This window comes from Thamnophis elegans, chromosome 14, assembly GCF_009769535.1.
Source record: "Thamnophis elegans isolate rThaEle1 chromosome 14, rThaEle1.pri, whole genome shotgun sequence".
NCBI lineage: Eukaryota > Metazoa > Chordata > Lepidosauria > Squamata > Colubridae > Thamnophis > Thamnophis elegans.
In genome coordinates, this window is record NC_045554.1 from 40,959,076 (window position 1) to 40,982,138 (window position 23,063).

Below are 23,063 nucleotides of genomic sequence, written 5' to 3' on the forward strand. Positions count from 1 at the left end.
GGAATAATGGCAGAAGAGGTGATGTCTTTGTCTCCCCCTTAAAGAGCCGAGGTGGCGCAGTGCTTAGAGTGCAGTACTGCAGGCCACTTCAGCTGACTGCTATCTGCAGTTCAGCGATTCAAATCTCACCGGCTCAAGGTTGACTCAGCCTTCCATCCTTCCGAGGTGGGTAAAATGAGGACCCGGATTGTTGGGGGCAAGAGGCTGACTCTGTAAACCGCTTAGAGAGGGCTGAAAGCTCTATGAAGCAGTATATAAGTCTAACTGCTATTGCTATTGCTAAGAATAGAATGGGATGGTATGAGATTAATTCGCAACTAACAACAGCAACAACCTGTGTCTCACAAGAACCAAGGTGAATCTGAGGGGGTACTTATGACAAGCACTCTCAAACGTCATTTGCCAAAAGATTAACTCTGTGTTTCAATATTAATCTCCTTGGTATGGCACCCACTTTTTAAGAAAAACAAATTAAACCTCTGGTTGCAAACCTGAAGGAAGGAAGGTGTGGGGGGGGGGGGGGGACCGAAGCAATACAGAGAAGTTGGCCATTACAGAGGACACTGAGTTGGTTGTGTTTTAATGTCAACTAGCTGGAGCTCCATGCAAAACCTTTGGTTGTTCCTTTCACCAGATGGGCAATTCCAAAGAAAAGGAGAAAAAAGATTTACAGAATCCTTTCGGGCTTGGGAAAAAAAACAAAAACAAAACCGAAGGAGCTTTTAAAAAAGTATGAATTTGTACGTCTCCGTTCAAATCCCCCCCCCCTTATGGTACACCTTTGTACACAGGCGTGTTTTGTTCGTCTGTATATATATATGTACATCTATTCACACGCCTCCCGGGTTCCTGCTTTGCGAGGAGGTTAAAAATCCATCGATAAGGTACCCTGAGCCGCCTCTTCACGACCCCGGACGTAGATTTCGCATGGGATCTCCTCCATCACCCGGTCTTCGATCACCTGCTCGGGACATTCGTGAGCCTGCTTGAAGGTGTAGCTGCTTTTCTTGAAGGTGCTGTTGAAGGTTTTCATCGGCTGCGGAGGGGCGAAATCGTTGTGGAAAGGGAGTTCCATGGAACTGAGGTTGGTCCTGCTTTGCTTGGCGGTGGCGGCTTGCGAGCCGCAGTGATGGTCGTGAATGCACCGCGAGGCGGTGGAGGAGCGCCTCATTTTCTGGTAGTTTTCCAGTTCCTCGGAGAGGTCAGCCAAATCGGCCGAAATCTCTTTGTCCCTCAGGGAGAAGAGCTCGTAGTGGGGAGGGTCGAAAACCTCCTGGAAGCCGGTCTTGTTGAAAGTGGTCTTACAGGTCATGACTCTTTTCCGAGGTTGCTTAATCTGCACCAGGATGGAAATTATGAGAAGGACCAAGACGATCCCGGAAGTAATTCCAATGACCGTCCCGTGAGTTTTGGTGATCTGTTCGAATAATCCTGTTTTCTTCTTTTCTGAAACAAACCGACCGACAAATGAACAGATTAGTGAAGACTCTAGAAAGAGTGCAGAGAAAAGCAACAAAGAGGATTAAGGGACTGGAAGCTAAAACATATGATGAACGGTTGCAGGAACTGGATATGTCTAAAGAGCCGAGGTGGCGCAGTGGTTAGGGTGCAGTACTGCAGGCCACTTCAGCTGACTGCTATCTGCAGTTCAGCGGTTCAAATCTCACCGGCTCAGGGTTGACTCAGCCTTCCATCCTTACGAGGTGGGTAAAATGAGGACCCAGACTGTGGAGGCAATAATGCTGACTCTGTAAACCGCTTAGAGAGGGCTGAAAGCCCTATAAAGCGGTATATAAGTCTAACTGCTATTGCTATTGCTACTTTAATGAAAAGAAGGACTAGGGGAGACATGATAGCAGTGTTGCGATATCTCAGGGGCTGCCACAAAGAAGAGGGAGTCAACTTATTCTCCAAAGCACCTGAGGGCAGGACAAGAAGCAATGGATGGAAACTAACCAAGGAGAGAAGCAACTTAGAACTGAGCAGAAATTTCCTGATAGTGAAAACAATTAATCAGCGGAACAACTTGCCTCCAGAAGTTGTAAATGCTCCAACACTGGAAGTTTTTAAGAAGATGTTGGATAACCATTTGTCTGAAGTGCTGTAGGGTTTCCTGCCAAAGCAGAGGGTTCGACTAGAAGACCTTCAATGTCCCTTCCAACTCTGTTATTCTATTCTATTCTATATTACGTTAAAATGATCAGCGACCAGATTCAAATCCAAACAACAGGTTGTCATCCTCGACTTACAACCACAGTGGAGGCCCAAAAATTTACTGGGCTACTCACTGAGACAGTTGTTCCAGTGAGTTGTGCCCCAATTTATGACCTTTCTCACCACAGTCATTAAGTGAATCACTGCAGCTGTTTAAGTCAGAAACACGGTTGCTAAGCGAATCAGGCTTCTCCATTGACTTTGCTGCTCAGAAGGCCCCCCAAAGTGATCACATGACCCTGGGATACTGCAACCGTCATAAATGTGATCCGGCTGCCAAGCATTTGAATTTTGATCATGTAACCATGGGGATGGCGCAATGGTTGTAAATTTGGCAAAACTCATTTTTTTCCAGTGCCGCTGTAACTTTGAACGGTGGCTAAATCAACTGTTGTTAAGTCGAAGACTACCTGGAGTAGGAACATTGTTAACCCAAGTTTGCATCAGTCTTTAATCAGGAAGTCAGAAGCCATGGGGGCGCAGTGGTTAGAAAGCAGTACTGCAGGCTACTTCTGCTGCCTGCCGGCTGCCTGCAATTTGGCAGTTTGAATCTTACCGTGGCACGACATAACCGCGAACGTCAAAAGCGCGCCGACAAAACCACGGTGCTAAAACCGCAATGTCAAAAGCGAGCCGACAACAGCACGCTGACAACAGCGCGCCGACAGAAGCACGATTTAAGTTAAGGTAAGGTTTAGGGTTAGGTTTAGGGTTAGGGTTAGGTTTAGGGTTAGGTTTAGGGTTAGGTTTAGGGTTAGGTTTAGGGTTAGGTTTAGGTTTAGGGTTAGGGTTAGGTTTAGGTTTAGGGTTAGGTTTAGGGTTAGGTTTAGGGTTAGGTTTAGGGTTAGGTTTAGGGTTAGGTTTAGGGTTAGGGTTAGGGTTAGGTTTAGGGTTAGGTTTAGGGTTAGGTTTAGGGTTAGGTTTAGGGTTAGGTTTAGGGTTATGTTACAGCGCGCTTCTGTCGGCGCGCTGTTGTTGGCGCGCTTCAGCGCTCATTCGTCTCCGCGGTTTTGACGGCGCGGTTTTGTCACCGCGCTTTAGTCACACGCGCTTTTGTCGTACGCGCATTTGTGGGGGAACCAAATCTTACCAGCTCAAGATTGACTCAGCCTTCCATTCTTCCGAAGTTGATAAAACGAGGACCCAAATTGCTGGGGACAAGAGGCTGACTCTCGAAACCGCTTAGAAACGGATGTAAAGCACTGTGAAGCAGGATATAAGTCTAAGTACTATTGCTATTGCAGGCTAACTCTGCCCGCTGCCAGCAGTTCAAATCTCCCCAGGGTCTAAGTTGACTCAGCCTTCCATCCTTCTGAGATCAGACAAATGAGGACCCAGACTGTTGAGGGCAAGAGGCTGACTCTCGAAACCGCTTAGAAACGGATGTAAAGCACTGTGAAGCAGGATATAAGTCTAAGTACTATTGCTATTGCAGGCTAACTCTGCCCACTGCCAGCAGTTCAAATCTCCCCAGGGTCTAAGTTGACTCAGCCTTCCATCCTTCTGAGATCAGACAAATGAGGACCCAGACTGTTGGGGGCAAGAGGCTGACTCTCGAAACCGCTTAGAAACGGATGTAAAGCACTGTGAAGCAGGATATAAGTCTAAGTACTATTGCTATTGCAGGCTAACTCTGCCCGCTGCCAGCAGTTCAAATCTCCCCAGGGTCTAAGTTGACTCAGCCTTCCATCCTTCTGAGATCAGTCAAATGAGGACCCAGACTGTTGGGGGCAAGAGGCTGACTCTCGAAACCGCTTAGAAACGGATGTAAAGCACTGTGAAGCAGGATATAAGTCTAAGTACTATTGCTATTGCAGGCTAACTCTGCCCGCTGCCAGCAGTTCAAATCTCCCCAGGGTCTAAGTTGACTCAGCCTTCCATCCTTCTGAGATCAGTCAAATGAGGACCCAGACTGTTGGGGGCAAGAGGCTGACTCTCGAAACCGCTTAGAAACGGATGTAAAGCACTGTGAAGCAGGATATAAGTCTAAGTACTATTGCTATTGCAGGCTAACTCTGCCCGCTGCCAGCAGTTCAAATCTCCCCAGGGTCTAAGTTGACTCAGCCTTCCATCCTTCTGAGATCAGTCAAATGAGGACCCAGACTGTTGGGGGCAAGAGGCTGACTCTCGAAACCGCTTAGAAACGGATGTAAAGCACTGTGAAGCAGGATATAAGTCTAAGTACTATTGCTATTGCAGGCTAACTCTGCCCGCTGCCAGCAGTTCAAATCTCCCCAGGGTCTAAGTTGACTCAGCCTTCCATCCTTCTGAGATCAGTCAAATGAGGACCCAGACTGTTGGGGGCAAGAGGCTGACTCTCGAAACCGCTTAGAAACGGATGTAAAGCACTGTGAAGCAGGATATAAGTCTAAGTACTATTGCTATTGCAGGCTAACTCTGCCCGCTGCCAGCAGTTCAAATCTCCCCAGGGTCTAAGTTGACTCAGCCTTCCATCCTTCTGAGATCAGTCAAATGAGGACCCAGACTGTTGGGGGCAAGAGGCTGACTCTCGAAACCACTTAGAAACGGATGTAAAGCACTGTGAAGCAGGATATAAGTCTAAGTACTATTGCTATTGCAGGCTAACTCTGCCCGCTGCCAGCAGTTCAAATCTCCCCAGGGTCTAAGTTGACTCAGCCTTCCATCCTTCTGAGATCAGTCAAATGAGGACCCAGACTGTTGGGGGCAAGAGGCTGACTCTCGAAACCGCTTAGAAACGGATGTAAAGCACTGTGAAGCAGGATATAAGTCTAAGTACTATTGCTATTGCAGGCTAACTCTGCCCGCTGCCAGCAGTTCAAATCTCCCCAGGGTCTAAGTTGACTCAGCCTTCCATCCTTCTGAGATCAGTCAAATGAGGACCCAGACTGTTGGGGGCAAGAGGCTGACTCTCGAAACCGCTTAGAAACGGATGTAAAGCACTGTGAAGCAGGATATAAGTCTAAGTACTATTGCTATTGCAGGCTAACTCTGCCCGCTGCCAGCAGTTCAAATCTCCCCAGGGTCTAAGTTGACTCAGCCTTCCATCCTTCTGAGATCAGTCAAATGAGGACCCAGACTGTTGGGGGCAAGAGGCTGACTCTCGAAACCGCTTAGAAACGGATGTAAAGCACTGTGAAGCAGGATATAAGTCTAAGTACTATTGCTATTGCAGGCTAACTCTGCCCGCTGCCAGCAGTTCAAATCTCCCCAGGGTCTAAGTTGACTCAGCCTTCCATCCTTCTGAGATCAGTCAAATGAGGACCCAGACTGTTGGGGGCAAGAGGCTGACTCTCGAAACCGCTTAGAAACGGATGTAAAGCACTGTGAAGCAGGATATAAGTCTAAGTACTATTGCTATTGCAGGCTAACTCTGCCCGCTGCCAGCAGTTCAAATCTCCCCAGGGTCTAAGTTGACTCAGCCTTCCATCCTTCTGAGATCAGACAAATGAGGACCCAGACTGTTGGGGGCAAGAGGCTGACTCTCGAAACCGCTTAGAAACGGATGTAAAGCACTGTGAAGCAGGATATAAGTCTAAGTACTATTGCTATTGCAGGCTAACTCTGCCCGCTGCCAGCAGTTCAAATCTCCCCAGGGTCTAAGTTGACTCAGCCTTCCATCCTTCTGAGATCAGTCAAATGAGGACCCAGACTGTTGGGGGCAAGAGGCTGACTCTCGAAACTGCTTAGAAACGGATGTAAAGCACTGTGAAGCAGGATATAAGTCTAAGTACTATTGCTATTGCAGGCTAACTCTGCCCGCTGCCAGCAGTTCAAATCTCCCCAGGGTCTAAGTTGACTCAGCCTTCCATCCTTCTGAGATCAGACAAATGAGGACCCAGACTGTTGGGGGCAAGAGGCTGACTCTCGAAACCGCTTAGAAACGGATGTAAAGCACTGTGAAGCAGGATATAAGTCTAAGTACTATTGCTATTGCAGGCTAACTCTGCCCGCTGCCAGCAGTTCAAATCTCCCCAGGGTCTAAGTTGACTCAGCCTTCCATCCTTCTGAGATCAGTCAAATGAGGACCCAGACTGTTGGGGGCAAGAGGCTGACTCTCGAAACTGCTTAGAAACGGATGTAAAGCACTGTGAAGCAGGATATAAGTCTAAGTACTATTGCTATTGCAGGCTAACTCTGCCCGCTGCCAGCAGTTCAAATCTCCCCAGGGTCTAAGTTGACTCAGCCTTCCATCCTTCTGAGATCAGTCAAATGAGGACCCAGACTGTTGGGGGCAAGAGGCTGACTCTCGAAACCGCTTAGAAACGGATGTAAAGCACTGTGAAGCAGGATATAAGTCTAAGTACTATTGCTATTGCAGGCTAACTCTGCCCGCTGCCAGCAGTTCAAATCTCCCCAGGGTCTAAGTTGACTCAGCCTTCCATCCTTCTGAGATCAGTCAAATGAGGACCCAGACTGTTGGGGGCAAGAGGCTGACTCTCGAAACCGCTTAGAAACGGATGTAAAGCACTGTGAAGCAGGATATAAGTCTAAGTACTATTGCTATTGCAGGCTAACTCTGCCCGCTGCCAGCAGTTCAAATCTCCCCAGGGTCTAAGTTGACTCAGCCTTCCATCCTTCTGAGATCAGTCAAATGAGGACCCAGACTGTTGGGGGCAAGAGGCTGACTCTCGAAACCGCTTAGAAACGGATGTAAAGCACTGTGAAGCAGGATATAAGTCTAAGTACTATTGCTATTGCAGGCTAACTCTGCCCGCTGCCAGCAGTTCAAATCTCCCCAGGGTCTAAGTTGACTCAGCCTTCCATCCTTCTGAGATCAGTCAAATGAGGACCCAGACTGTTGGGGGCAAGAGGCTGACTCTCGAAACCGCTTAGAAACGGATGTAAAGCACTGTGAAGCAGGATATAAGTCTAAGTACTATTGCTATTGCAGGCTAACTCTGCCCGCTGCCAGCAGTTCAAATCTCCCCAGGGTCTAAGTTGACTTAGCCTTCCATCCTTCTGAGATCAGTCAAATGAGGACCCAGACTGTTGGGGGCAAGAGGCTGACTCTGTAAACCGCTTAGAGAGGGCTGTAAAGCACTGTGAAGCTGTATATAAGTCTAAGTGCTATTGCATGCTACCTAGGTGTAAATTTTCTCAACATGCATGCCTTCAAATATGGAAACGTGAACTATTATATCCTCTGGTAGAAAAAGACTGGGCCTTGATCTACGTCGTAAGGGCACATTCTCAACCAAAGGAGCCTTGCTCCTAATAAAATTAAGAGCCGGGGGGGGGGGGGGAAGCATTTCTTCTCACAGAGAACACTTCTTAATAAACCACATTCTCTTATTAGATTGAGGAATCCCACAGTGTTATTATTATTAGATAGTAACTCCCTGTTGTTACACAGAGGGGTGTAAACTCAACTGCATCAAAATTGTGTTGTCGTGAACGGTCCAGAGTCACTTAAGATGAGATGGGTAGTGTAGGAATTTAACAAATAAATCTGCAAAGCTGGGGGGGTCAAACATTTCTTTTGGTCATGCGGCACGATAGCGGACGTAAATATGTTTTAAGCTACTTATTTTATTCTTAATTTCTATCTTCGGGCTGATATTTCTATCTTCTGCTGGTCAGGGGGGAATGATGTTTTGATTGAGAATGAAGAATTCATGGCCTTCAACATGCTACTGAAGAACAAGTCTATCCATGTTGTCCTTGGTGTTTGGGGCCAATGAATGGCGGTACATCAGGAAAATCAGGGTTCCAAAATCTTAGACTTCCTAGGAAGACTAGTAGACAGGAAACCTTGTTGTGGCCCACCAGTGGCCAGCAGAGCTGTTGGCAGACTCAGACAGTGAGGAGGTTGGGGAGGAACATGGGCCAGTCCTGGAGTCTGGGGAAGGCTCTGATGAGGGCTCTGTGTCGGAGGCAGAGATGGGGCCAGGGCCATCCAACAGTTATTAGCTGCCTTCGGAGTCGGCTATCAGTTGTGCAGAAGAACAGCTGGAGCCTGTTCCCAATGTGTGCATGCACAGAGATACCAGGAGAAAGAAAGAGTTAAGAACAATAGCAATAGCAATAGCAGTTAGACTTATATACCGCTTCATAGGGCTTTCAGCCCTCTCTAAGCGGTTTACAGAGTCAGCATATTGCCCCCAACAACAATCCGGGTCCTCATTTTACCCACCTCGGAAGGATGGAAGGCTGAGTCAACCCTGAGCCGGTGAGATTTGAACAACCGAACTGCAGAACTGCAGTCAGCTGAAGTAGCCTGCAGTGCTGCATTTAACCACTGCGCCACCTCGGCTCTCTACAAGGGCTGACTCGGAGGTAAAGGCACAGGTGGATGTTACATGGCCCCTCCCATAGGGAATAAAGAGGAGCAAAAGTGGAGTGGAGTTTGCAGGAGACATTTAGTTCAATTCCTTAGGGTGAAGTCCTGTTCCTGACTTCTTGCCAAGTAATTGCTGCTACAGCTTGGCGTTTGGAAGATATCGGCCTGGCAGCTCTCCAAGCCTGGTAAAGGCCTGTAGTTGTGAAAATGCATGAAAGACTGTTGGCTGGAGAGGAATTCCCTTTAACCTAAATACAAGAGGTTTTATCGGGACGAGGAGTCAGCTTCTTAATCTTGGGAAGCTTAGGTCAAAACAAGCCTGATCAGATAAACTAATTCTACCATTGTGAAGCTAACCTTAACAGAATCTTCCAAGTTGGAAAGTACAATTCCTCTGAAAAGGTTGTCAAGGGCTCATTGGCCTGTGCTATGTCTAAATATATACAATCTCGGTGTAAAAGCTCGTTATGCAGAAGTCTGAGGTACAAGCTAATTAGGACACTAGTTAAATTGAAAAGCTCGGCTTAGACTTTTGCGGAAGGCATTCTCTAATTAGATGGCGCGGATGGCAATGTTTCAGCTGAATCTCGATATGGAAGAGAGCCCGGTCAACGTATCCAAATGGCATCAGATTTGCTAGAGGAAGTTTTCTTTGAAAAGTTCAGTTAAAATGGCTTTAATTTTTAAATAATCGTCGTCACGCGCTTAATATCATGAACGTTCATCAAATGTGGGTAAACGGAATGGATAAACAGACCCACTGCTTCTCCGTTGCGGTAATTTTCCATGCGAGGTTAGTGATGAATGCAGTAACACACTTAATAGAGAAATAATAATGTCACACATTGTGGGTAGTCATGCCAAGACAGTTGAAATTCTTCTGAAAGTAGCAGGAATGATATATGGCTTTCACAGACCTGCATTAAGTTTGCAAAATTGGCTCTTTCTTGCAAATCAATTGCTATTTTAAATTTGAATATGGAATGAAGACCTTTCTTTTGAAGTGATATAAGCACGAGATTTGAAGTAACAATCTGAAGACTTACTTTCACTTTTAAAAATCTTATATATATTATTTTCATCTCTCTCTATATATAAATGTACGTGTGTGTGTGTGTGTGTGAGAGAGAGAGAGAGAGAGAGAGCATAACTGGAACGCCTCAAGCAATTTCAACCAAACTTGGTACACAGATGAGTTACCCTCTGGAGAAAAATACTGTGGGGGTAAAACACCCCTAACACCCCTCGGGGTGTGTGTTCTGTTAAGATACAGCCTGCTGTGCCTTAAAATGACTTTTACTGTACTGCCGTAAAATGGCTTCTACTGTACAGTGCAGTGGAGTTGCCATGCTAACGGCTTCACAGTACTCCACAAGAGGGCTCCCTCTGGTAAGGGCTAAAATCCAACATTAGAAATTACATTTTGTCCTGGCATTTTTCCCTTATAAATAAATACTTGGGCAATGCTAGGTTATCGGCTAGTTTATATATATATTACTTAAGAAAAGCCGTACTACTTAAGAAAAGCAGTACTGCACTCTAACCACTGCGCCACCATGGCTCTCGATGACAATTGTCTTTAGGGTGCTAAAATGGGAAACGGAAGGCTCACTTATCACCGATTCAAATGTTTCAGTGACTACTCACCTTTGCAATGATTTTCATCCCAGGGATACGCACAGTTTTGAATGCCATTGCAAACCAAGGAATTATTGATGCACATGTTGCTATGGCAGAAATAGGTATTACCTAAACAGGGAGCTGAGAGAAATAGGGGAGAAAAAAAATGAGATTACACAAATTTCAGCCGTTCCTTAAAATATATTTTCAGTACATAAATTTCTTCAAAGTTTCATTAGATTTTTAAGGATAGGTTTTTAGGTATAATAGAGCAGCATGTTTAGTGGGGTTGGGGTGTGGTCTAGTGGTGAAGACACTCGACTCCCATTCAAAAGGTTGAGAGTTCAATCTTAGGAGGCAGCAGATATTTCTCTCCTAGGGCACCAAGAAAAAAAAAATCTGCTATGAACTTCTCAGGGCATCAGGAAGGGCAGCCAGTCAGTAAATGCTCAGCTCCATCCAGTTACCCCAATTCTACCCTGAATAATTAAGGGATTACAACTTCATAAAAAGGGAGTTTCAGAGTAACATATTTAGAATATTTGTAGGATATGACCAGGCTGAGCCTGAGGGAAGGGTCAAATGTGTCATCAGTCATGAATCCCTGCAGGCCCACAAAAGATCTAAATCCAGCCAAGATGGAATGCCATAATTCCTGCTCATTTCCCTTGATCGTTAGTAGCTCAGATTTTTGTACAGCGCTTAAGCTGCAATAAATCTTTATATTCAGTTGAGTCTGAATCTCCTGATTTCCCCCGGCGCTTGACAATATTTTTTATAGATTTGGCTATCTCTATCCACGCACCCTATTAAAAGTAGCCTATCAACAGATTTATTTCCCCCCAGCAAAACAGGGACAATATGTTTTCATGATATAGTAAATCAACTTGGTGAGAAATTGCTCTCCTGTATCCATTTCTTTCCAAGTTTCCGGCTTTTCACAATCTATATTTTTAATTATGAGCCATCATCTATGGATTGCGAGTAGAGCCATAAGATGATTATGTCCCCAAGTTATCAGAAAAGATACAGATATAGTTTCAGATTTAATTATAATTCTTGTTCCCTGCTACTGTTCTTAGTCTAATGTACAGCATTTTAATTAAGGGCAACGATGACTCCAAAGCTTAGTATATTACAGAAGGTTCTTCTAAGCAGGATTATCTCAAAGTATGTCAGGAAGGAGAAAAAACAAAACCGTCCAGGAAGCTTTACACAATCAGGCTGTCTTTTCCAACTGAAGGCTGAAGGATACAAAACCTTTGCCAGACCAATTCTCGAATACAGCTCATCTGCCTGGAATCTGCACTATATATCGGATATTAATACAATTGAACAAGCCCAGAGATATTTCACGAGAAGAGTCCTCCACTTCTCTGTTCATAACAGAATCCCTTATGCCACCAGGCTCGAAATTTTGGGCTTGGAAAACCTAGAACTATGCCCAGGGGTGGGTTCCTGCCAGTTCTAAGCTCTTCTATAGAAGAGGTTCCACAAATCTACAGTGTGGTTTAGAACCGGTTCCTGCTCCCTCCCCCCACCCGTCCGCACATCATCAAGATGAAGAGCGAGAGGAGGAATTCTGGGAGTTGAAGTCCACAAGTCTTAAAGCTGTCAAGTTTGAACACCCCTGGTGTTTTTTTTTCTAAAGGGTTAGGGGTCTTGTAACTTGACAGCTTTAAGACTTGCGTGCTTCAAATGCCAGAGCTCCTGAGCCTGGTTGCTAAGCAAGAGCGTTGTTAAGTGAGTTTCACCACATTTTATAAGTTGGCCACACCCACCCAGTCACATGGCCAGCAAGCCACTCCCACCTGGTCACATGGCCAGCAAGCCACTCCCAGAAAGCAAGCCACACCTACAGAAGATGTTCTAAAAAAATTTGAAACCCACCACTGACTATGCCGCCTGTGGTCCGTCTCACCTAAGCATAGTACCCAAAATTGTCCGCTACAACGTCCTACCTGTCAATGACTACTTCAACCGCAATAATAGATGGGCAAACAATAGATACAAACTCAAGGTAAACCGCTTCAAACCCGATTGCAGAAAATACAACTTCAGCAACAGAGTGGTCAACGCCTAGAATGCACACTGTGGTTTCTTCCCCAAGCCGCCATAATTTTAACATAAGACTGTCTACCGTTGACCTCACCCCATTCCTAAGAGGCCTGTAAGGGGCGTGCATAAGGGCATCAGTGTGCCTTACTGTCCCTGCCCTGCTGTCCCCATTTACTTGCATTCATTTCCTTTCTTCATGTCCTTCCAGAGCAGTGTTTCCCAACCTTGGCAACTTGAAGATGTCCGGACTTCAATTCCCAGAATTCCCCAGCCAGCTGGGGAATTCTGGGAGTTGAAGTCCGGACATCTTCAAGTTGCCAAGGTTGAGAAACACTGTTCCAGAGGGACTGTCCCCACTAGGGTTGACTGACAATTTCCCTTCCCCCTGGAAACAAGCAATTGATCAGAAGCCGGGCTCTTATGAGCTCTCACCATTATTCTTAATATCCCTAGGCTTTGAGCAAGCAAAGCAAGTAGTAATTAATAGAATGAGGGACATTTCCAAGAAGAACTAAATAAGTTGCCTCTCCACAGTAGGGACAGAATCAAACAGGATGTGTGGGAATCGGCAAGATATCTAAACGACTTGATCTCCCCAAAACAAAGAATAGCTTTCTTCAGAGCCAGATTTAACATTCTTCCTTCAGCACTCCTATGTTGGAATTCATTCCGGGTGTTTGCGTGCAGGGCAGTTTCTGCTGTCTGAAACACACATACACAGGGATGCAAAAACATCGCACCAGAAACATCTTTCTGGCCTAACGGTCATAACTCACTATGCAGCCTCATGTAACAAGAACTATGTGAGCCAGCTACTCCCACACATGCCCTTTCTTCCCCCTATGCTGTGCTATAACTTTCTATTCCCTCTCTCCCCCTCCCAATGCCATGCAACTTGTAACCTTCTGCTCCCCCTTTGCCCACCCTTTGCCATGATGTGATTTTCTATTGGTTTATTTGTAGAATGCTGTGAACTTTTCATTAGTTTACTTGTGCCATGTGTGATTATATATGCCTTTTGATACGCTCCTTTTTGATGACGCTGTAACTAACTTTTTCTAATAAAAGAGCCCTTCGATGATCATTTGAAGCTTTTGCTCATCCCAAGGAATTTCGTCTGGTGTTTTTCTTTTGATTAGGCAAGGACACATGAGCAGCCCACCAGTGTGGCGACAACGCCGCACTCCTATAAGAGAACACCTATAGCAGAACGGGTTTCTATATGTGGTAAAGGAGAAGTGGAAGATGATTGACATGTTCTATTTCACTGCGAGCTATACAGAGCTTGTAGGTCTGCACATATTCTCCCCTTATTAGAGAGATTGACAGGGAGGGCAGACCATTTTTATCTAGGCTTTCTCCTCCAGGACACTAACCCGGTTACCACGTCTGCAGTGGCAAAGTTCTGTGCTGCTGCAATGTCCATAAGAAAAAAATTGGCTGCAGAAGTATAGTACCATCTTGTACCAATTATCTGGACATACCTCTAACAATCTCTGAACCATTATGTTATTATCCACTTTTAATGTCAATACTTTTTAATTATATTTTAATGTTAGTATTTTTTAATATAGTGTAAAAACTAATGTGTATTGCTGGTCTTTGACCGTAATAAAGATTTTACTTACTTACTTCATGTCCATGTTTACACTTATACCTGCTCACTTTTGCGTGTTTGACAAACTAACTAAATAAATAAAACATACTCACGATCCATAAATGAAGTGAAGAGCATCTGAAAACGGCTTAGCCGACTCCCTTCGTCCGCCCACATGCGAATCACCCCGATTCCTGTTTGAAGCATCACGTCGTTAGCCACGGTGCTGCAAAACTTGGCTTTCAGGTTCTCAATGGAACTGCTTCCGTCGTAGACGGCCACGAAGTTTCTCTTGCATTCATTGGAGTGCTCCATCTGATAGTCCAGAAATCTCAAATAAATCTATTGGGATGTTATAAGAAAACGTATTTTCAAAGAAACGAAGGAATCGTTCCACGGCATTTTTATTAGGAGTGAAAAAAAATAAGAGTAATAGAACAGAATAAGAGTGATGGAAGGGGCCTTGGAGGTCTTCTAGTCCAACCCCCTGCTCAAGCAGGAAACCCTATATTATTTCATGCAAATGGCTATCCGGTGTTTTTATAAAAAACCTCCAGTGTTGGAGGAATTGCAACTTCTGGAGGCAAGTTGTTCCACTGCTTTATTGTTCTCACTGTCAGGAAATTTATCCTTAATTCTAGATTGTCTGTTTCCTGGCTTAGTTTCCATCCATTGCTTCAGGTGTTTTGGAGAATAAGTTGACTTTCTCTGTGGCAACCCCTTAGAAATTAGAATATTCCTATCATATCACCCCTAGTCCTTCTTTCCATTAGACTAAAGGTAAAGGTTGCCCTCGGACATATGTGCTAGTCATTCCCGACTCTAGGGGGCGTTGCTCATCTCCATTTCAAAGCCGAAGAGCCAGCGGTGTCCGAAGACGTCTCTGTGGTCATGTGGCCGGCATGACTCAATGCGAAAGGTGCACAGAATGCTGTTACCTTCCCACCAAAGGTGGTCCCTATTTTTAATAGCAATAGCAGTTAGACTTATATACCGCTTCATAGGGCTTTCAGCCCTCTCTAAGCGGTTTACAGAGTCAGCATATTGCCCCCAACAATCTGGGTCCTCATTTTACTGACTTCGGAAGGATGGAAGGCTGAGTCAACCCTGAGCCGGTGAGATTTGAACAGCCGAACTGCAGAACTGCAGTCAGCTGAAGTAGCCTGCAGTGCTGCATTTAACCACTGCGCCACCTCGGCTCTTCTGGAGGCAAATTTTTCTACTTGCATTTTACCTACTTTCAAACTGCTAGGTTGGCAGAAGCTGGAACATGTAACGGGAGCTCCCTCTGTTACGCGGCACTAGGGATTCGAACAGCCAAACTGCCAACCTTTCTGATCGACAAACTCAGCGTCTTAGCCACTGAGTCACCACATCCCATGTTATAGTCATTAGACTAGACATACTCAATACCCACAATAGTTCTTCATATGTTTTGGGCTTCAATCCCCTAGTCATCTTTGTTGCTCTTCTCTGCACTCTGAAATTTCGTTCAGATATAAGGAATAAGATGCACAGCTTCTCTCTCTCTCTTTCTCTCTCTCTCTCTCTCTCCCTCACTCTCCCTCTCCCTCCCTCCCTCCCTTTGTGTGTGTGTGTACAACTTGCCATTTCTAATCACTGCATTCTCTCATGCATAAAGCTAAAATAATCACATGTTCCAAAACAATTCCCCTCTTAAATAGATTTTATACTTTTTTCTAGGGCAGAGAGGGACAAAAAAAATCAATTTGATTGCAACAGAAAATGGAGCTTTCCTTGAAGAACAGACGCAAATCCTCGTATCTTTCCTCCCATCCCCAAACAAGCTTGATTAAACTGCAAAGCAATTTATTTCCCTTCCTATGGAAATTAAGTCTGCATTGCTAAGGTGCTATAATTGAAATAGCAAAGAGACATTATGTAACTCCCTATTCATTACATAGAATTCCTAGAATTCCAAAAGGGAAAACACACACACACATAAAAAAGAACTTTGTGAGATGAAAGAAGACAAGAATCAGGCCGGCATTTTGTAGGTTTCTACTGTATAAGGAGGCAAACTTTCATTCAGACATTTTTCTCCGCCTGCAAACTGTGATAGTTATAGTTTATTGGTCTTGTATGCCGCCCACTCCTGAAGGACTCCTTTGGGCGGCTTACAATAAACAGGGGAAGGGGATAAATAGACAAAACAACAATTTAAAATACACAACATTCATAGTTACCGTGGGTCTGGATACTTCAACAGCCCCCCGGCCTGCCGGAGCAGCCAGGACTTAGTGGCTTTGCGGAAGGCCGGGAGAGTAGTAAGGGTCCGGATCTCCACGGGGAGGTCATTCCAGAGGGCTGGAGCTGCAACAGAGAAGGCTCTCCCCCAGGGAGTCGCCAGCCGACATTGGCTGGCAGATGGAATCCCTGCTTGTGAGAGCACAGGAGCACGTGCTCAATTTGTGCGAGCGGCGGCTGGGCAGGCCCGCTGCTTGTGCAAACAGAGCTGCGCCAGTGCACACGCTTGCCCTCCCCTCTCCCACTCCCAGTCTGCAAAACTGGAAAAGTTGGGAACTCTGTTTTAAAGCACCTAAAGGCTGGAGGATTGCCATACCAAATAGTTACCCGGCTAATTTGGTCTGGAAGCAGCGTACCAAGCCATCTCCGGATTGGTTTTTCGGTAAGCGCCAGTGCGAATGGGGAATGACAATTTGCAATTCTTACTAGCAACCAGCTGTTCTCAGATACCAATAAGAAGTTAGATACTTATTAGACTCCAATTCTTCCGTAGACCCACCTTGGAATTTGGAGTCGCCTTAATTGTCCATATGCAGTCGACGGCTTCCCCCGGCTTGACTTTTTCTCCATGCTCTACCTGGCTCGAGCGCACTATGCCATCGGCTCCGGAGAGCTCAAATTGGCAGTCTAGAATGGGAAAGACACAACTTGTGCTCAAACCGGAGATAAAAGTGATTTAGAGCAGGGGTGTCAAACTCGATTTCATGGAGGGCCACATTAGGGTTCTGTTTGACCTTGGAGGGCTGGGGGGGGGGCATGGCCAGGGTGGTCATGGCCAGCTCGATATCCCTCCTGTTGGTGGTGGCCTGGGTGGGGCTGGGGAGATCAGTTTTTGGCTTCCACATCTTCCTCCAGCAATCTGCCAGCAAAATAGTAACTCGGGAGGTTTAAGGTTTAAGGTTTTAATGGATTTGTATGCCGCCCAATCCCGAAGGACTCCGGGCGGCTTACATAAAAACAAGTTAAAAAATTAAAATAATTTAAAATACAAGACAAAGCGAATTAAAAAAGGCACAACATACACTCAATCTTAGTGGGGCTGAAGCTCAGTCAAGATCAGCAGCCCCAGGCCTGCCAGAACAGCCAGGTCTTAATAGACTTTCGGAAGGCCGAGAGAGTGGGGAGGCTCCGGATCTCAGGGGGTAGATCGTTCCATAGGGCCGGGGCAGCTACAGAGGAGACTCTCCCCCTAGGAGCCGCCAGACGACATTGTGTAGTCGATGGCACCCGGAGAAGGCCCATCCTGTGAGATCTTATTGGGCGCTGGGAGGTATGTGGCAGGAGGCGGTCATGGAGATATCCAGGTCCTAGGCCATGTAGGGCTTTAAAGGTGATAACCAGCACCTTGAAGCGTGTTTGGATACCAATAGGGAGCCAGTGCAGCTCACGGAGGATAGGTGTAACATGGGTGTATCTAGGTACACGCAATATCGCTCGCGCGGCTGCATTCTGGACCAATTGTAGTCTCCGAACACACAACCCTCCTGAGGTCCGTTTTAGGCTGTCATGGTCTCTTGCAGCATGCCACCAGGTTGTAGATAAGTGCCTGATCGGCCTGGGCTGGGGCCAAGGCACCGCAGGCCAGTCCTTCACCGTTTCCAGGGTGTCCCCATGGGCCAGATCTAAGCACTCCGTGGGCTGGATGCGGCCCACGGGCCTTGAGTTTGACACCCCTGATTTAGAGTGTAATAAGCAAAAGAGATGAGTGCTGTAATTCCGTACCTGGGATGGGCTTTAAAATACCTTCTCGGTGGGTGAAATCAGGATCTAGAAAGCAGAAAGAGGAAGGGGGAAAAAAAAGAACGTTATTCTGTCTAAAATTTAATTAGAAAGCAAGATCATGTAGGGACCGGAAAAATGCAGAACACCAGGATGCTGGGCTGAGAAATGACACCTGATTTATTCCCCATGACATACAGGGAGTCTTTGACTCACGAAAGTTCACTTAGTGACCGTTCAATAGTTACAACGGCGCTGAAAAAAGTGACTTTTGACCCTTTTTCACAGTTATGACCGTTGTAGTATCCTCATGGTCACCTGATAAAAATTCAGACGCTTGGCAACGGACTCATATTTATGACGGTTGCAGTGTCCCGGGGTCACGTGATCCGCTTTTGCGACCTTCTGACAAGCAAAGTCAATGGGGAAGCCAGATTCAGTTAACAACCTCTTAACAACCGCATCGATTCGCTTAACAACGGCGGCAAGAAAAGTCATCAAACGAGGCAAAACTCATTTGACGAATGTTTCACTTAGCAACAACACAAACCTTGGGCTCGATTGTGGTCATAACTACTTGTACATCCCTAGAAAAATTCAGCAATGAGGCAGCTGACATGTCCTTCCTAAGACTTTAAACCTATTTATATCGGTTGAGGGGATTTGTGTATTTTCCCCCACTTAAAATTAATATGTTTTCAGAATAAACCTTCTTAAGTTCAGAATCATGATTTGAGATTCTTGCTTATAATATATTTTAATGTCAAGGCTGCCTTTCTGACATCAAGAGCAATACAAGATTAACAGGTAAAATGTTGTTCTAGACCAGTGGTGGCTAACCTTTTCCAGACCGAGTGCCCTATGTGCATGCGCATATGCGCGCAAATGCAGTGGTGCACACCTGAACCCCCAAATGCAATGTGTGCGTGCCCCATACGCACCCTTTCCTCCATGCATGTGTGCATGGCCCCACCACCTGCACATGCATGACAGAGACCCCAAAACCAACTGGCCGGTGGGAGGTGCGCACGCATGTGCAGCGGAGCTGAACTGGGGCGACAGCTTCCATGCCCATAGAGAGGGTGCTACGTGCCACCTCTGGTATGTATGCCATAGAGTTCGCCATCACGGCTCTGGAATCTACCTGCATCTCTCAGCAAAATGAGCGTAAATCAACCCTAAGTAGAATAAATAGGATAAATTGTGTTTTGGCAAGCGGAACAAGAAACCCAATAGGATTGTAGCAGAATCGCTACAACACCAAGTAAGAAAAATGGGAGACGTCTACCTGGGATAAATGAATACTTGGCTTTAAATCCTCGTCCTTCCAATTCTTCATCCGAAGTAAACTTGATCCACATAAATCTTCCTGTTGACCTAATCGGTCCGGGGCTTTTCAAGCCGCAATAGCGATCGATGACCGGGGAGAACCCAAAAGGACCGTCTCGAACTTCCAGGTGATCGAACCGGCATTCGAAGGAAGGCTCGACAAAGAACGGCTCGTCGAATGTCAACTCTATCCTTTGCCGCGGGGCAGCTGGAGGAAAGCAGAAAGCAGAGTACGGACCAATGTCACTCGCAACGAATGAAAGCCATTTGCTGAAAGATATATTAATAGCAAAAGGGATACCCTCTTCCCCTGAAAATAAGACCTCCTGGATAATAAGCCCAATCGGGCTTTTGAGCGCATGCGCTAAAATAAGCCCTTGAAAATACCCCACCCCAATTACAACACAGCAGCAGCCATGAAGTGACCACACTCACCACCTCCTGCATCTAAAAAATAATAAGACCTCCCCGAAAATAAGGCCAAGGGTTTTTTGGGTGGGGGGGTCAAAAGAAAATAATACCCTCTTATTTTGGGAGGACCACAGTGGCACTTCAACTTAAATACCATTCCACAGTACTTTTACAACCTTCTGTAAATGGTTTACAGAGTCAGCCTATTGCCTCCAACAATCTGGGTTCTCATTTTACCGACCTAGGAAGGATGGAAGGTTGAGCCAACCTTGAGCTGGTCAGGATCGAACTGCTGGCAATGGGCAGAGTCAGCCTGCAATACTGCATGCTAATCACTGCACCAGAGTGATAGATGATAGATAGATAGATAGATAGATAGATAGATAGATAGATAGATAGATAGATAGATAGATAGATAGATAGATAGATAGATAGATAGATAGATAGATAGATAGATAGATAGATAGATAGATAGATAGATAGATAGATAGATAGATAGATAGAGATTTGGATAGATTGATATATATATATATATATATATATATATATATATATATATATATATATATATATATATATATATATATATATATATATATATATATATATATATATATATATGATAGATAGATAGATAGATAGATAGATAGATAGATAGATAGATAGATAGATAGATAGATAGTTGATGGAGAGAGAATGAGACTGAGAATATAGACAGATAGACAGTGATAGATATTGTAAATAAATAGAAGATAGAAATAGATGCATGATAGACCAGGGGTGCCCAACTTGAGGTCATAAGTTGAGAACTACAGTATCTCTTATGTTCCTTTCAGTTTAATGATTCTGTGATGGAGTTAACAACCTGGAGTTATTTCCTCCCAACTTAAGTGCAGCTTACACATAGTTTAAATATTCTATAGAGCGATGTTTATCAGCCTGGAGTTGTGTAGACTTCAACTCCACATCTGACTGGAGAATTCTGGGAGCTGAAGTCCACACCATTTAAAGATGCCAAGGCTGAGAAATCAGCTCACTTCTGTCCTGTCACTTTTTGCATATTCTTAGCCAAAAGGCTACACAACTGCATCACTAATTTAAAGGTGAGCTTAAAGGCAAGACTTTTGAAGTGGGTGTAGTTTTCTTTGCCCTCTAATAGAATTTGCAGCTTCCAATGACAGGAGCATCTGCTGAGCATTGTTCAAGTTGATCCCAAAAACCAAGTTCTTTTCGAACTACTTAAGATTTAAAACTAATACAATATTTACTTCTGGTTTTTTTGCTTGTCGCATGGAAAGATACAGGTACAATGTTTGTCATTGAGGCTAACTGAAATTCATAACCGACTGTTGCAATGAACATACGTTCAAGATCCCCGAGTCTGTGCATTTTGTTTAGTTACTCCACATCACGGGTGTCAAATTTGTGGCATCCCATTGCTGTCACGTGACGTTTAGCGATATTTTTTCCCTTCATGGAATTGGGTGGCAGTGGCCTGTGCATAGCAATAGCAGTTAGACTTATATACTGCTTCATAGGGCTTTCAGCCCTCTCTAAGCGGTTTACAGAGTCAGCATATCGTCCCCAACAATCTGGGTCCTCATTTTACCCACCTCGGAAGGATGGAAGGCTGAGTCAACCCTGAGCCGGTGAGATTTGAACTGTCGAACTGCAACTAACAGTCAGCTGAAGTAGCCTGCAGTGCTGCACTCTAACCACTGCGCCACTTCGGCTCTTTTCAATGATGCATCCAGCCCGCACGCCACCAGTTTGACACCCCTGTTCCAGAGGTGGGTTCCTACCAGTTTGGCTGAGTAGGTAATAACTCGGCCGGCCACGCCTCCGAACCAATTTTATCGCCGCCGCCATTGGTGCCGCCATTTTGTTTTTTGCTTCAACCCACCCCTGCCCTGTTCCATATGGTCTACATGTAATTTATTCACACTTTCAGTCATGGGGCATGAAAAAACAACAACGAAGATATTTTACCTTCTAAAATATAGACACATTCCTGATTGGGTGGGTAGAAGTTAGGAAAGTTGAATGAAGCAAAGTGGCCTCCGTTGCTTGTTCGAACCCAGTCGCTACACTGAGTAGATGCCATGCGGTTACTTCCAAGATCCCGCCCAACTTTTGGAAGGAAAGAGAAAAACACGATTCACCGTCGCTCTCGCAATTCTCCACAAACATCAACCCACTTCAGCATAATGAACTGTGTGGGTTGGCAACATCAAACAGAAGAGGACAATCTATTGATGCACATTCCAGGCTGGTAAAAGCCTTTCCGCCACCCTCCGAGTTGTGAATAAACAATCTCTTCATAGACCACAAGCAGATGGCAGCATCTAGCTGATTTTGACCTTGGGAAATTAAATGGGGACAGAACGGATAGTATACACATGAAAGGATCTGATAGTGCATTGAAATGGTATACATGAAAAAGAGAGCATTAAGAAATGCCAAAACTGTAAACACCTCACCAGAGGGAAACATAATTCGGAAAATATTGGACTGTACAGAGATGGATAGATTTGGCATTAAAAATAAAGGATAAAGGAGATAGAGAGTATTATTCAACACGGGATAGGTTTTTATCAGTGGTCCCTACTGCCCACTAGGGGGCGTTCCAGCTTTCATGGTGGGCGGTAGGGGTTTGCGGTAATTCTGCTTTATAAATTTTATAAAGTAAAGTTTCTTCCCTACTTTATAAATCACCTTTACTGTGGAACCGGTGGGCGATTAGAAAATTTTACTACTAACAGAGATACAAAAGTGGGCGGTAGGTATAAAAAGGTTGACTACCCCTGGGTTAGATATAAGAGGTAGAAGTTAGAAGAGAGATGATTATGATGTGTATGTAAACGATGAATGTTATTTATGACTTATCAGCATGCTAGTATAACTAATATGATTACAAATAAGTTAATATAACTATAATTATTGCTATAATTAATATGCATATTATTATTACTACTAGTATATCTATTGTTTTTTTCGGTAAAATAAAGTGCCTGGACAATACACTGTTTTCAAAATATTTGTAAATAAATTATATATACATAATTTTAATATAAGGTAAAGGTTCCCCTTGCACATATGTGCTGGCCGTTCCCGACTCTAGGGGGCAGTGCTCATCTCCGTTTCAAAGCTGAAGAGCCAGCGCTGCCCGAAGATTTCTCCGTGGTCATGTTTCAATGCTGAAAGAGCATGGAACACTGTTACCTTCCCACCAAAGGGAGTGCCTATTTTTCTACTTGCATTTTTACATGCTTTCAAACTGCTAGGGCTAGCAGAAGCTGGGACAAGCAATAGGAACTCATTCCGTAATGCGGCACTAGGGATTCGAACTGCCGACCTCCTGATCGACAAGCTCAGCGTCTTAGCCACTGAGCAACCACGTCCCTTCTCTCTCTTTCTCTCTTTCTCTCTCCCCTCCCTCTCTCTTTCTTTCTTGCCACACAACATTCCTACTTGCTCCTCTCCTCCACCTCTGAAACTACCCCAAAGAATGTGGCATTGTCTCAGATGGAACATATTTTGCCTGCATCTGCTTTAAGGGATGGACATTTAAATCACAATGGATAT

At 45.0% G+C, this 23,063-nt stretch overlaps 1 protein-coding gene across 1 annotated transcript in view; it reads right to left on the reverse strand.

The window, feature by feature from the left end:
- Positions 1-865: 865 nt before the first annotated feature.
- The window catches only part of NETO2 (neuropilin and tolloid like 2), a 44,769-nt gene continuing 22,571 nt past the window's right edge, over positions 866-23,063 (reverse strand). Inside the window, exons 3-9 of the mRNA XM_032231137.1 lie at positions 21,468-21,608; positions 19,027-19,275; positions 17,763-17,786; positions 16,519-16,646; positions 13,865-14,093; positions 10,124-10,237; positions 866-1,446 (exon numbers count right to left, since the gene is read on the reverse strand). Coding sequence (XP_032087028.1) covers positions 866-1,446; positions 10,124-10,237; positions 13,865-14,093; positions 16,519-16,646; positions 17,763-17,786; positions 19,027-19,275; positions 21,468-21,608 — 1,466 coding nt within the window. The remainder of the gene's footprint in view (positions 1,447-10,123; positions 10,238-13,864; positions 14,094-16,518; positions 16,647-17,762; positions 17,787-19,026; positions 19,276-21,467; positions 21,609-23,063) is intronic.